The following is a 16,323-nucleotide window of genomic DNA, read 5'->3' as shown; positions in this document are numbered from 1 at the left end:
TCCAATATGGAATATCCAACTTAGTTGTTTTAGGACTGATTTCCTCTAGCTCCACTGAAAACATTTCAGCAGTGTGCTAGGTTCAGAAAAATGGATATGAATACCTTTTATATCTTATATACATAGCTTACCATTCAGAAACATGATATATAGTGACGTTTTACTTTGGTCTCATGAAAGAATTCTTTGCAGTTATGAAATGATTTATTAACGGTAGTATTGGAACATCTTACTGCAACTACATAGGAGAAACGTAACATATCTTTGCCTTTGTGTTTTGCAGACTTAATAGACTTGAAGATACTGTTTCTTTGATCAAAGGAAGAATTGAAGATGTTGATTTGGCAGTTGAAAAAGTAGATGTTATCATATCAGAGTGGATGGTAAGGTTTTAAATGAGCTGTGTGTTAAGAAAAATGCACCAGCCTTTATCAGGAGATGTGAAATTAGTAAAAGTTATCATGACATGCTCCCATTTTAGGTCATAGTATTGGAATTGCAGTGGTGTTAAGTATGTAGGATCAAAGGCCAGAGTCCTGATGCCCTGTACCATACAGTTAGTGCTCTGTTTTATATGTGTAGTGAAGCTTTTTTTGGAACTTGTGCAAGGAGATATCCAATACCTCTTTGCCCATATGCCCCTTGAAAGCAATGAGGGTGCTCTCCAGCTTGTGTGAAGGAAAACTGGAGGTTTCTGACATTGTGCAAGTCATTGAACAGCATCGTGTCCTGGTAGGTTAGTGATCTACTCATTTCTTCAGCTTTGGCATATGCAGTTGTTCTGGATCTCATTCCCAAGGTATGTAACAAAGAAATGTGGTCTGAATAACAGGACTGTGTTGCCTAATGTGCTAATTCAAATACTGAAATTCTGAATTGTTTGTAATTTTTTTTCTGCTGAGATGTGAAATTTATATTGAAGTATCCAGCTATTGAGGACATTATCAGTGCTTGACTACTAGCTGATTGTTACCTTGTGGCAACTTTTATGATACCGTTTGCAAAAAAGAAAATGCAAAAAAGAAAAAAAGATCATTACATGGTCCCAAATTTATAGTATTCCAAATGAATCTATCAACAGCAGCAACAGACAGAGCAGTCCTGAACAGGATCAGTGTGGAGTGATGCCACTGGTTTCAGAACTCTGCTGACTTTTTTCTAGCCAATTTGGGGGTGGCATTGGTGATATTTCAGCCCAATAAAATTTTTTCTGGCATCCATTTCCCCCCAATTTGAAAGCACAAAGGAGCTAGCCATGCCACATCTAAGCTGACATACCTGAAAGTTGAGACATGGCAACTGAACTTCTTTCTTGTTAGGTTGAAATGTTTCGCATGACTGAAGAAGCTACTTGGGTGAGTAGCTAAACATTTCAACCTAACAAGAAAGAAGTCCAGTTGCCATGACTCAGCTTCCAGATAACCTCACCTGGATGACTGAGAATCTTCACAGACACTAAGCTGATATCGTTGAAAGGCCTGATTTAGGCATCTCTCAGGGAGATGGAGGGACTCAGATATAAGGTTTCTCTGATCTGTCCACAGAACACCCTGTTTTCAGTGGATATTAGAAATATGCCTGTACAGTTTTCTGCAACTATCAGCAGGCAGGCTTCTTGACTACTGGAGCTCTTCTCAGCTAAGGGAGAGGGATGTTTGCCCCATTTTAAACCATCCTGAAGTTTCATGCACTAAAAACAGGAATGATTTACAGTATAAGCTCTTGAAAATATCTTCTATAATAACATTTGGTTTCATGTCAGTAGACTGCCACATGTAGGTTTGTTAGGTAGATGTTTTTGTTACTTTGGAGGATGAGTTGTGTTAAAGATGCCCAGAACACCTTATAATGTTCTGTGTAGCTTTCCTGTTTGGGTAGCCCTGATACACTAGAGGTGATGGCGTACTTGATAAGTTGAAAAAAATACTGTATTTTTCTGTGTATAAAACAGTACTTTTCCCTAAAATCATAGAGGAAAAATTGAGGGTTGTTTCATACACGGAAGGAGGTGGAGGCAAAGGAGTACCCACTCTCAGCCACCTCTCGCGGTTGCCCATTGACTACTGCCGCCGCCGTCCAATTGCCTCCTCCAGTGCGACTGCCAGGGCTCACCTCCGGTTCACGTTGCAGCCTTGTCCTCTGCCCGAAGAGAGCCCGCGAGTGGTGCTGGAAGAGGCGATCCAGTGGTGGAGGAGCAGCAGGAGGCAGAGACAGAGGCAAAGGAGCAGCCGCGCTCAGCCACCTCTCGTTGCGACCGATTGACTGCTGCTGCTGCCACCAGATCACCTCTTCCAGTGCCACTTGTGGGCTCCCTTCGGACAGGGGAGCTGGAGGTGAGCCCTAGCAAGTTGCGCTGAAGGAGGCGATCGGGCGGCAGAGGCAGCAGGAGATGTAGGCGGAGGAGCAGCTACGCTTGGCCGCCCCTCACGACGGCCCATTGACTGCTCCTCCGTCTCCAGCAGAGGACAAAATTAGGGGGTCATCTTATACATCCGGGGGGGGGGTCATATACATGGAAAAATAGTACTTCCATGGCTGTCTTGCTTTCTTGCCACCTTTAAGAAAACCCATTGCTTGGACAAGAATTTGTCCAAGAAATTTGAGACTGGCACAGATACAAATAGATAGAATGCTCTTGAAAATGTAGAGGCATTTGACAAAAATACATTCTTCCTGATTTTATGAACTAGTAGGTTTTAGGAGTGCTAGTCTATCTTATGGTGCACTTAATTGAGAAAATGCCTCTTAAGACATTGGGCTGAAAGGGTACATCATAGTAAATATTTTATTGTTAGCATGCGTGCATGTGCTTTAATCAAGCATAGTGGTAGAAAGAGTAAAATAATATTTCTTTCTTACCCTTAAAGGATGAATGAATAATTTCTTGGCAGTGAATTTTATTCCAGTTTGTTAGGTGCTTAGCAGGCATGTGATGATAACAAATACTGGCTGGCTTCCTTCACAGAATTTAGCAAAATCTAATAAAAGCTATGTTTCAAAGATTAATATCTAAGGCATCATTATGCCCGTGTACTTCAACAGAGTTTCATGTAGTAATATAGGGACTAAGATGCCTGGAAGGGGAGCAGTGGCATCAGCAGCTCTTGGCACATCGAGACCCGTCTCTCCTCCTCAGGCAATTGTCTCAGCCTAACGATATGGCTGGGCCTCGGAGTAGAACCCACTGGAAATAATTTGTTTTAGCCATGAATAAGATTGCACTATTAAGCGGCCATATTAGAAAAATTACAGTAACATATGCAAATCAGCAATCTTTATCCTTTGATTCTCAGAGATGAGATAGGAGCCATTCACCTTATAATTGAATCACAAAGTTGAAAGGGACCTTGTGGCGCAGTGCTTAAACTGCTGTACTGCAGCCAAAATTGTGCTCACAACCTGGGGTTCAATCTCAGGTAGCCGGCTCAAGATTGACTCAGCCTTCTGTCTTTTCAAGGTCGGTAAAAGGAGTACCCAGCTCGCTGGAGGGCAATGTGTAGCTTGAGTAATTAACTTGTAAACTGCCCAGAGAGTGTTTTAAGCACTATGGTGCGGTATATAAGCATCATGCTTTGCTTTTTGCTTTGTCTATAAGCCCATCATGTCCAATCCCCTGCTCAATGCAGGAATACAAATCAAAGGATATCTTCCAGCTGGTTGCTTAAATTTCTTTTGAATGCCTCCAGTGTTGGAGCACCTCTCAAGGTAATAGATTCCATTGACGTACTGCTCCAACAGTGAGGATATCTGGCTTTCTGTAACTTGAACCTATCGTTGCATGTCCTGTACTCTGGGATGATTGAGAACAGATCCTAGTAAAGGTAAAGGTTCCCCTTGACATTTAGTACAGTCGTGTCCGACTCTAGGGCGTGGTCCTCATCCCTGTTTCCAAGCCGTAGAGCCGGCGTTTGTACATAGACAGTTTCCATGGTCACGTGGCCAGCGTGGCTAAACACGGAACGCCATTATCTTCCCACAGAGGTAGTATTTATTTATCTACTTGCATTTTTACATGCTTTCGAACTGCTAGGTTGTCAGGAATGTCCTGCACTCTGGGATGATCGAGAACAGATCCTACCTCTCTTCTATATGACAGCCTTTCAAATATTAGAAAAGTACTGTCATATCTCCCGTCAGTCTTCTTTTCTTGTGGCTAAATATGCCTAGTGCTTTCAGTCTTTCCTCAAGAGGGCTTAGTTTTCAGCCCCCTTATTATCCTTCTTGTCCTCTTGTGAAACTTATTGTCACAGCTATTATATTCATTCATTCATTCATTCATTCATTTGATTAATACCCCGTCCCCCTAGACAGCGTCTACTCGGGGCAGCTTACAAAATCATAAAATATCATTAAATAACAAAAAATCACAATCAAAAATAAACAACATTCATAATCGTAAAAACATTTGAACAATAATATAGCATGATTATGCTAATTCTGATAAAGCAGGAGTTATTTCAAGGGTCTTAGTCATGCATTTAAGTATAGTTTGCCCTAACTGGAAAATAATGATTGGAAGATCTGAGAAGCTTTGTGTATACATTCAAATATGTGCATGTCTGTGATGGTACTTGTGGGCTTGTTTGGAAGCTGAGCAGTACGTTTTGGGTATCCTGTTGCTGAAACTGTAACATGAGCATGGTCTGTGAACAAAACTGCTTTGTATGCAGGCAGAATTATGTTTCTGTTCCCTTGAGGTACAGAATTTTAAGAGGCAATGATGTTTTGCAGTAATTAGAGTAATTTTACATGCAGTAGTTAACTGTGAAATGAGTGTAGCTGTGCATTGTGTTGGTGCTAGTTCTCCAGACTATTCATTTTTTCCTGCAGAGAAAGATCATGCATTATATACATGCGCTTGGGATGAAGTGCTTCAGCACATCTAAATTCTTTAACTGTTCCTACAGGAACAGATGAGTGCAGATAGAAAGACAAGACGATTATCCATGAGCAGAATTTTCTACTTCTAACTTATCATTGCCATCTTGCAGTTGTACTAGCACATAAACAGAGAGCCCTGTTTGAAGGACAAAATACTGGCTTCAGAAGCATTCGGATATCTTCTGCAATCAAGAACCAGTCTGAGCTGCCACCCCGGGGACTTCTCCTGCCCCTCTCTGCCCACATGTTGTGTGACAGGGCTGATCCGTGACCTGCAATATTTGCCTTGCCACAGGTGCTGGCAACCCACACTTTGCCACTACCTCAGATCGAACTTAGCAATGGGTGGTGGGGCTGCATAGTAGCACAAGTCTAGCATCTGTTTATCTCTCAGTCTGAAGAGGGGAAAGAGTGGGTAAGGCAATTGCAAAGCTGTGATTTTTTTTAAAGTAATGAATGATTCTGGATGCTATGTATTTGAGGTTTTGGTCAGAAGTAAAGTAACTGGCAGCTGCTTTCTTTTTGGAACTTCTGTTTATGACCAGTTTCCAAATTTGTAAAAGAGAATTTGGAAAAGAAGGTGCGTGATGTGCTCATTCCATACTTGTAGTAGCGGATCAAGATGTAGGAGTCTGATGGAAATATGAGGGGGGGGGGAAACAAGGGAAAATGGTGGAAGTTCTGAAGAAATCTCATAATGCTTCATGATGATCTGCTGTGATACAAGTGTCCTAGGAAGAATGGCCATTACAGTATTGTTGTCTGGAAGGAAATAGGCAGGAAAAGAAAACTGAGATACCCAGACTAGAATTCAGAAACCAAATGGGGACATAGAGCAGCTAGGATGTGACTGATAAACATGCTGCCCTTCAAAGGTTGCAGAGAAAGGAATCTGCCTGTTATAATTTACTTTGTCCTTACAATATCAGTGACAGATAAGAATTAGGAGCGGAGTAGGAGCTGAATTTTGCTTAAAAGATTACATTATCTTCAGTGTGTTTGGATTCCAGAATGGTGTATAATAAAATTCATATCATCCAGTAAGCAATATTTTAAAAGCAGAGCTAAAAGTACTTGAACTACGCAGTTAAAAAAGTTTGAACTACCCAGTCAGATTGTTGGGTGTATAATTATCAGAACTCGTTCTTTGTAAGCACTCTAATGTTGAATTTTGTTATCTTTCTAACAATTGGGCCTTCAAACAAAGAACTTTTATTGAATTTTAAGAATTTACTACATTAAACTAAACTTGGATGCAGCAGTATTAAAGTAAATCACTTTAACTTTCACTGAATCTTACCATGCAAAACAATTTCTGCCAGCTGGGCAGGAATATATTTTAGACAACCCTTGTAAATCTGCTTATGTAAGGATCAAAATATTTCCAGCCTTTGTTTCATCCAATGGCAGATATGTCATTTGTATGTCTTAGTTTGGCTGCTGGCCTAAACTATTAATATTCTGCTCACAAATCTGTGCATTACAGAACCCTTTGCTGTAATTAATTTTGAAGTGCTACTGCAAGGGGTTTTGTTTTTTTCCTAAAATCTGAACCTTGTCAGTGTGGAAGAAGGAAAGTCCCAGAGCATCATAGGAGAAAATGTCAGGTATAATTCTGTCTCCAGATGGCACCCCTACAGGTGAGCCACTAGCCTGTGAAATTACATTCTAAATTACATCTGAGATGAGCACCACACATAGAGCAATGAGCACCACACAAAGAGCAAATCATTCGGAGACCGGTAATAAATGACTTAATTCAACATGATTCCTTAATAACAAACAGGAATGTAACACTGTGTGCAGATGGAAGTCTGAGGCTAAACATGCCTGCAGAATTGAAGTGGCAAGCATTAAGAGAGCAGTTGTGTTATTGGATAATAGAATTATTTTATTTGTAGCTTGTCTTTTTTCAACAAAGACACAAAAGATAGGTAACAACATAAAATCATAAAAACTGCAAGTTGTATTCAGTGGTGGCTTTCGGGTAGCAGTAAGCCGTTTTGCTAATGCAAGACATAATGTCTTTGTTTTGCTATAGTTTTCCATGTTATCACCCATTCCACAGGGTCATCCAATCCCCAGGAAGAGCTAGGGAAACTGCAGTGTGCAGGTGGATCTCCAAAAATCAGGTGTCTTAGCTTGCACAAGAGGGTGTACTTTCTGCTAATGCAAACCCATAATTGGCTATAACCCAATAGCCTAAAGCAGCAAAGGGGGGAACCCATTACAAAGCCAAATAAAAAGCTGTTAAAATACAGTAAACATTGAGCCAGCAGCAGGGATACAAAATACAGCTTGCCACTGCTGTGTTCTGCAGGGAACAGCTGCAGTGTCCTCTTAACTGTTATGGAAATGTGAGTAGTTTTCTGCTGGGGGGCGAAAAGCAGCCTTGGGGCTAAATGACAAGAGACATTAGATGTACGTTTTGACAAGCACGTTTAACTTAACCCCTCTTATTTGCAAAGCAGCTATGGGTCGCCAATCCAGAATGCGTTTCTGATCTGGATCAAGAGCTTGCTTCAGTTCTATTCTGCAGATTGCCTACAACCTGATGGCTTTTCCCAACAAAGATGCCCTTTATACTATAAATAACATCTGCAGAGTCAAACAGCATCTAATAGTGGGCAGTTAACAGGAAGAAACTAATTCAGGTTGCTGACTAGGAGCAACTTAGGGTCACTGTGATTGCTTTCATTTCCCAATAAAATCGACCATATTAAGTTCAGCACACCTGTTTTAACACTTTTCAACAAGGTAGCTGAGCAAGTCTGTTTTAGCATGTTTAACAACAATAAAAAGAGGAGAGTCCTGGCACTTTAAAGACTAATAGATTTATTTCAGTGTGAGCTTTTGTGGATTACAATCCACTGCCTCTTTTTCTTGTTGTTATATATAGACATTTCAGCATTTTAATAATGACATATGAATTTGGCATTTGTAGTCCTGAATGAAGATCATTTCTCTGCTGAATTGAAAAATAACTTATTAATCTAGCAATCATGCTGCTCCTTATGTCCTCGGCATTACAAATTGACTTTTCTCTCTTCACATGTTTTGTTAGTCTCCAGAAGTGCTTTCTAACCTCTTTGTAAAAATTTGAATTTACCAAATTGTACAAAATCTTCCCTGCAATTTTTCTGGTGCAACTAGTTCAACTGTGGATGTTGCACAGTCTTAATTTCCATTGCTCACAGTGGTCTCTTTCAGTTGCAGTGCTAAACCATAGTTTCACCTTGGGAGTTTAGCATGCCCCATCCCTTGTAACAGCACAATGGAAGATTTCATTTCAAGTTAAGATCAACCATAGTTTGTTGTCCAAACATAGATACCCTGTGGTTTGTGAAAATGGACTTCGCCATATGTGGAAAATTTCTGCTTAAAGGTTGTAGCTGCATTCTGTTCCAGTGACATGCACACTCTTGGAAGGAAGCGGCAATTGCCAGCAGGAGGGTTAACCCCTTCTTCTGCCCTTTTGCTTAGAAGTAGAGCATAAGATCAAAGGGTTATTTCAGCCAATCCTAGTTACGATTAGGTAACTAGTATCCTATCTGAATTCTAACAACATACTATGTAATCATGCCATGTAAATAAAATTGCTCTCAGGGTGTAGCCTGTAGGCTCCGCTGGCTGGGACATCCGTTGTCGACTCCTTTGTTCTTTCTCTAAGGCAATTAGCCTTCCTTTTTTCTGTGATCACCCACAACCATAGTTTATGAAGCTGTTTAATCTCCTTGTCCTATAGTTAATATTCACTACAGTTTAGGCGTGGAATTCTGTTTGACACTGTTCTGTGTTGTCAAATTGGAACTGACTCATAGCATCCCTAATAGGGCTTTCAAGGTAAGTGAGAGATTTAAAGAGTGGTTTTACCTGTCCCACTCCTCCAGTGAGGTTTCCATGGCCAAGTGCGGATTTGAACCCTATTCTCCAGAGTCCTAATCTGTCACTCTATCCGCTACACCACACTGGGCATTCCAGTGTTTGACATTTTTGACAATAATGTTTGACACTAGCAGAATATAAAACCCCACTAGCACAGTTGCCCAGGACTTCTCCCTTGCCCAAGCATTGCCCTTATGCAAATGGAGAACCTGTTACAAATAGAATAGATGGCAGCAGTATGTTAAGGATAGATGAGCTAATAGAATGTACTCCAAATATTTCCTGTTCATAGATACTGAATCAAAGTGTATTCTAATACAGATGTTCGTAAAATTATGGTATGTGGATAACATTGTCTCCTTTTAATATCATTTGTCTGTTTGTTTCTTAATTCATAGGGCTACTTCCTTCTCTTCGAGTCAATGCTGGATTCTGTCATTTTTGCAAGAGACAAGTACCTGGTGAAGGGAGGCTCAGGTTAGTCTGTTTCAAGAAATAGCTCAGCTCTGGGGGAAAAGAAAGATTTAAATCCTGCTATGCATGACTAAGAAAATTCATACCCGAGATGAAAAATGTTTCCATTAGTGGAAGCTCCAAGGCATTTGTTTCATGGTATGGGTAATACAAAAACATTAATCGGATATTTACACCTTAAATGAAATACAGTTTTCAAGAACACTTTGACGTTTCAAAAATAATTGAAGTATAATCCTTGAAAGTTGTTAGAGAAACTTTTTTGAGAAAATAGCAGGGTAAGATTGTAGTGAGAAACAAAACATTGATATAGGAGCATTTCTGAAAGATTGCTTTAACTCAGCTGGATGTGAAACTAAAGTAAAATGTAAAGGTAAAATCCAGTACAGTATCAAAAAAGAAGACATCAGCCTCCTGGCCATGCACAAATCTTCTCTGGCAGTGGTCCCCAACCTTTTTAACTCCACAGACCGGTTGGGGAAGGCCCCCACTGCGCACATGCGGGTGCATACGCACATGCACAAAAGAGCGAGGGGGCACTCATGTGCATGTATGGGGGTGCTCAGGAGGCACTAGCACACACTCATGAAGGGGTGGGGGAGTGCACTCGTGCACATGTGCAGAGGGGCTCTGCGGGGGTGGGTGGGAGATCTGTCTCCGTGGCCCAGGCCACAGACTGGCACCAGGCCACAGACCTGGGGTTGGGGACTCCTGTTCTCTAGAGGCATGGGAGCAGCAGGATGGGGTGGGAGTGTTCCACTAATAGAAGTCATTCCATTGGTATAATTCCAGTGTAGAGATCAATTTACCATTGCAACAAGTGTTTGGCAGCTCAACATCCCAACCCTCTGGTGGGCACCCACATTGAAGCAGTATCCTGGCCCCACTTTATCCAGGTGCTGCTTCTGAGTGGGCACTTGCTGGAGGGAGCAGGATGCTGCACTGCCAAACACCTGTTGCAACAGTAAATAAACTAGGATGAGCTGTTGAACCAGACGTTTGTGCCCATCTCTGTTTTAGTGTGTGATCCACTTGGGGTTTTTATGGTAGCAATTGTCATAAAATGGAAGGATGATATGATATGAAGGATGCCACCATTAACCATATGGACTGTACACCAGGATTGTGAAAGACATATTTGGTTTTTTAAACATCTGGAAAATAGTGTTTTGTCATGGATGGTAATCTTTTATGTTACCTTTTCCATTTGTGTGAACTGATTTTTCACTTTGTAATCTACTTAGGGAAATAGAGGCAATCACATGATTGTGTATTAATTACATGGCCTCTGTATACAGTGGTGCCCTGTATAGCGATGATAATCCATTCCGAAAAAATTGTTGCTATCCGGATTCGTCGGTATCCGGGGCAAAAAAGCCTATAGGAACACATTAAAACACGTTTAATGCGTTCCTATGGGCAAAAAATTCACAGTTATCTGGAAATCCTCCATGTGGTCACCATTTTCGGTGCCTGGTAAGCGAGGAAAGGGCGCGAAAACACTGCGGGTGGCCATTTTCTTTACCCGGCGGCCATTTTGGAACCGCTGATCAGCTGTTAGAAAAAACATCGCTATGCGAAAATCGGTAAGTGAAACGCTTACCGATCATCGCAAAGCAATTTTTTGCCATCTAAAACATCGTTATGCGATCACTTTTGCGATCGCAAAAACCACGTCGCTATGCGGATTCATCGTTAAACGAATCGTTCGTTATGCGGGGCACCACTGTATTTCTCTGATTCTGGAATGTTGTTTACCTTTCGTATATCACCCTGGAACACCCTGACTGAAATTTTTTAAAAGTGTGGTTTTACTCTTTTCAGGAAAATCCCACACTTCTAGAAAAAATATTAATAGGTGTAAAAGAAGATCGAATAGGATCAGCTGTAGAAAGATATATTATTCTGTATCAACAAGACAAGTGTTCTCCCCCCCCATAACACTGGTGCTTCTAAATTTCCATACCATTATTTGAGAAAACTTTATGGTTCAAATGCCCAACCATAAAATCAACAAAACAAATGACCGTAATTCTAAGCTTATTACCTTTCTCCTAAGGCTTCTGATGTTAAAACAGTGTGGATTATTGGCAAAACCTTTAAAAAGTTGTGAGTGTAAGCAGTATGAAGTTCCCTAATGCTACGATTTCTTTGTTAATGTCTCAATACAATCCATGTGTGTGTGTGATCCATTAAAATGTTGTATAAATTGCTATTTATTTATACAGTACTCAAGAAAGTCATAGTTGTTTTTAAACCTAAAAACTATGTACATAATTCTCACTAGGTTGAATCTTCGTTGCCTATATACAGCCATCTGTTCTCATGTCTTTTTAACTCTCCAAGTTTTGGAGTCCACTGAATTAGTTGCCCCTTACACTGGCTTCATTCTAGTGTCTTATGTTAAATATGCCCAGACATTTATAACATTGGAATCTGTATTTGTTAGAGTTCAGGTTTTCTTAAGGCAGGACTGACATCTGAAGTGATGAGAAGCCTGAAAATTGCTGACATCATATGTTTTGTATCTCAGTACAAAAGGAGACTCAGCAACTTTTCTTGTTTTTTATATATTGTCTTCCTTGACTGTCTTACCAGTTTAATTAGAGAAATGATTCAAGAGAATGAAGTGGAAATTCTGATCTCTAGGTGTTCTTCTTAAAATCTTTCCCAAATACCTCAGTGTTTTAATGATTCAAAGGGTAGCACACAGGAGATTTTGAGATAATGTTGTTGGAATCTAGTTTCCAACAGTTTCCTCACAAGGAAAACAAGGAAAGCCATCACACCAAGAAATAATGCAGCACTTACAAGATGAAGCAAGTAGGTGGCCCTCTGTCCTCAGAAGGTGTCACAAGCTAAACGTGAGGCTGTCTTGTCTAATAGTTGGCCATTCATGTTGCCCGAGCCCAACTATTCAATAAGAAGATTCCCTCCTTCTGTAGTCATCTGTTTCTTCCATTCAGGCCTGTTTCTCTTTCACTCTTTGATCTCTTTTGGCAACTTGAAAATTACTCTCCACTAGATAAGAATTCTTCTTGGTCATCAAGTACCAGTCAGATTAGCCATCAGTTACTGCACCATTTTATTCAGTAACGGTGGCATCTCTCTTCTCAGCCTTGTAAAGAAGCTGCTTGCCCGTGTTGTGCTGAAGAGGCTCCAGGTGCTTGCAGACAAAGTCTATCCAGAATCACAGTGTGGATTTCGAGCTAATAGATCCACCACTGACATGGTATTCTCACTCAAACAGTTGCAGGAGAAATGCAGGGAACAACAACAGCGATTCTTTGTGGCCTTCATAGATCTCACAAAGGCCTTTGACTTGGTTAGCAGGGATGGCCTTTTTAAAATACTTCCCAAGATTGGATGTCCACCTCGACTCCTTAACATCATCAGGTCCTTTCACGAGGGAATGAAGGGCACTGTAGTTTTTGATGGCTCAGCATCAGATCCCTTTGACATCCAAAGCGGAGTGAAACAGGGCTGTGTTCTTGCGCTGACCCTATTTAGGATCTTTTTTTGCTGTCATGCTGAAGCATACCTTTGGAACTGCAACATAAGGTGTCTATCTCTGGACTAGATCAGTCGGAAAGCTCTTTAATCTCTCTAGATTGAGAGCTAAAACCAAAGTCCAACTGAAATGCATGTGGGACTTGCTCTTCGCCGATGATGCAGCTGTTGTTGCCCACTCTGCTGAATACCTCCAACAACTCATGAATTGTTTTAGCAAGGCCTGCCAAGACTTTGGATTAACAATCACCCTGAAGAAAACACATGTCATGGGCCAGGGCGTGGACTCACCTCCCTCTATTACCATCTCCACGCAAGAATTGGAGGTTGTTCATGACTTTGTGTACCTTGGCTCAATGATCTCTGACACTCTCTCCCTAAATGTCGAGCTGGATAAACACATTGGCAAAGTAGCTACCATGTTCTCTAGACTCACAAAGAGAGTATGGCTCAGTAAGAAGCTGAAGGCATAGACCAAGATTAAGGTCTATAGAGCCTGTGTCCTGAGTACATTCCTGTGAGTCCTGGACCCTTTGTGCATGACAGGAGAGGAAGCTGAACACATTCCATATGTGTTATCTCCTACGTATTTTTGGTATCATCTGGCAGGAAAATGTTCCAAATAGAGTAGTCCTAGATCGAGTTGGAATTTTTAGCATGTATACATTACTGAAACAGCGACGTCTACGTTGGCTTGGGCATGTTGTGAAAGTGGCTGATGGTCAGATTCCAAAAGATCTCCTATATAGACCTCAACAGATGGGAAACCCTGACATTTGAGTGTTCAGCCTGGAGGCAGGCGGTGCATCATGGCCTCTCCCAGTTTGAAGAGACCCTTGTCCAGCAGGCCGAGGCAAAGAGAAAGTCACAAAAGCAGCAAAATCAGGGAGCTAGATGGGGTACAGATTGTACAGTCGTGCCTCGCAAGACGATGTTAATTCGTTCAGTGAAAATCGTTGTTAAGCGAAAACATCGTTAAGCGAAACGTGGTTTCCCATTGAAATGCATTGAAAACCGGATAATCCGTACCAATAGGAACGAATTGTCGTCAACCGAAAATCACCATAGGAAACATCGTTAAGCGAAACGCGGTTCCCAAATTGAAATGCATTGAAACCTATTCAATGCATCTCAATGGGGGAAAAAATTAAAACAACAAATTAAAAAAGAGTCAGAACAAAGTCAAATTTGGTTAACAAAGGGTTTATTGAGCACACTAACATCATAAATACTGTGCAGGTGATTTCAAACATTTTAAACAGTAAACTTTAACTTTATAAATAACATAGAAAAACATTTAAGAAATAGCAAACATGAGGCAGGAACACTGGATTGTACAAAACACTTTAGAAAGTGCATCAATATACAGAAAGTCTTCATAAAGTGCACACACATTACAGAAATTTTTAAGGACATTACAGAAACTTTTAACATTGTACAGTAAACATTACATTACAGAAACTTTTAACGTTTTAATATTGTACAGTATAGTAACATTTTAAAACTGAACAAGTGAGGCTGAAGTCTCTAAACCACCCGGACCAGTGTTCAATGCAGGGACCTGGAGGCACACAGAACTGTCCCCACATCACAGCAGCAGTCTTCTAGGAGGATGAGGGGGAGGTAGAAGGCAACTGGGCACCACTGGTGGAAGGAGCAGGTTCCCCTTCCTGTCTTGGCCTCTTCGTGAGGAACCTCATGATGGTCAGCGGTTCTGCCGCCTTTTGATTATCCCTCTGAAAGGGGTCACAAGCCTCTCATCAAAAGTGTCCACAAGGTTATGTGCCAGAGCCTTGTCCGGGTGGTGCCGCTGTATTAGAGTCTGCACGTTCTGCCACCGGTGCAAGAGCTTCTTCAGGTCCCTAGTGGACAGCTGTTCCTCCCCTGGCTCTTCTTCCTGCTCCTCCATAGCCTCGGCTTGCATCTCGACCAGCTCCTGGGTGGACAGTTCCTAGTTGTGGCCCTCCACCAGTTCAGAAATGTCCTCCTCTGTGACTTTGAGGCCCATGTTCTTCCCCAAGGCCACAATGTCCTGCATCACTGTGGACTCTGGTGCAGGCGCAGAAACACCAGTAGCTACACACTCTGGCCAGAGCGTGCGCCACGCAGAGTTCAAGTTCCTCTGGCTGATGCCGTCTCAGGCTGTGGCGATCAACTTCAAGCAGGTGACGATATCAAAGTGCTCCTTCCGAAATTCATGGAGGGTGAGGTGGGTGGCCTCAGTCACCTTGAAGCACTGACGGAAAAGCTCCTTCGTGTACCTCTTCTTGAAGCTCGCTATCACCTGCTGGTCCATTGGCTGGAGTACTGGGGTGGTGTTAGGCGGCAGAAACATTATTTTAATGAAACTGAACTCCTGCCACAAGTCGTCCTCAAGGCCTGGAGGATGGGCAGGAGCATTGTCCATCAGGAGCAAGGCCTTCAGTGTCAGGTCCTTCTCCACCAGGTAACACTTTACAGCTGGGCCAAACGCGTGATTGACCCAGTCCACAAAGAGGACACGTGTGACCCAAGCCTTGGCATTGGATCACCACATCACCCTCAGCCAGGCTTTGTTCACCTTGTGCTTCTTGAAAGCCCGTGGATTCTCGGAGTGGTACATCAGCAAGGGCTTAATCTTCAGGTCCCCGCTGGCGTTGGCGCAGAAGAGGAGGGTGAGACGGTCCTTCATTGGCTTGTGGCCAGGCAGCTTGCTCTCCTCTTGCATCAGGAAGGTCCTTTTGCGCATCCTCTTCCAAAACAGGCCGGTCTCATCGCAATTGAAGACCTGCTCTGGATGGTACCCCTCTGTCATCACGACCTCCAGGAACTCCGTGGCAAACTCCTCAGCCGCAGTAACATCGGAGCTGGCATCCTCTCCGTGCCTCACCAAGCCCTGGCCTTCTCACAGATGACAGCCTCAGTCACTGTGTCCCCTGCACGCTGCTTCTCCTGCATCCAGATGACAAGGAGCTTCTCCACCTCCTCCAGGACAGCTGGCCGGTTCTTTGCGATCCTGGTGACACCCTTCACTGCATCCATGGCAAGGATCTTCTCCCTCATCGCTACAATGGTGCTGATGGTGGATGGATTCCTGCCGTACTCCCTGGCAATGTCCATGATCTGCTTGCCTCCATCGTACTTCTGGAGGATCTCTTTTTTCATCTCCAGGGTAATCTTCTCCTTGGTCGGCTTGCCAACCTCGGCACAAGCAGGCTTCTTGGGACCCATGTCAGCTGTTGCTACGTTAAAAAAAAAGTCAGTGCTTTACATCCGCTTCACCTTCCCACACCTGGCCAAAACTGCCCTGGACAAACAAGTGGCATAACCCCCCCCCAGCACAAGCTAAGGGGAAAAAACCACAGGAGAACAAATTCAGACCTACTTTTTGCTGTCCCAGAAGCTATGGAGAACTAGACTGCAGGCCACACCACGCCACGCCACAGGAGGATGCCTGACCAAAGAAATTTAGAAAGAAATTAGACTTAGCATAACAACCCCCCCAGCACAAGGTAAGAAGAAGAAGGCACAGGAGAAGAAATGTAAACCTACCTCTTCCTGTCCCTGAAGCAGCAAACTCCACCGCAGGCCACA

The 16,323-nt window shown here is 42.5% G+C and overlaps 1 protein-coding gene across 3 annotated transcripts in view; it reads left to right on the top strand.

Moving 5' to 3' along the window:
* Window positions 1-16,323, top strand: part of PRMT3 (protein arginine methyltransferase 3) — an 88,465-nt gene that overhangs the window by 30,954 nt on the left and 41,188 nt on the right. For all 3 annotated transcript variants that reach the window (XM_020782870.3, XM_072985888.2, XM_072985887.2), the window contains exons 10-11: window positions 284-383; window positions 9,165-9,243. In XM_020782870.3, coding sequence (XP_020638529.3) covers window positions 284-383; window positions 9,165-9,243 — 179 coding nt within the window. The remainder of the gene's footprint in view (window positions 1-283; window positions 384-9,164; window positions 9,244-16,323) is intronic.

Source organism: Pogona vitticeps, chromosome 1 (assembly GCF_051106095.1).
Source record: "Pogona vitticeps strain Pit_001003342236 chromosome 1, PviZW2.1, whole genome shotgun sequence".
In the NCBI taxonomy this organism is placed as follows: domain Eukaryota; kingdom Metazoa; phylum Chordata; class Lepidosauria; order Squamata; family Agamidae; genus Pogona; species Pogona vitticeps.
Note: the sequence above shows the minus strand (reverse complement) of the source record. Positions and strands in the feature narration are given on the sequence as shown.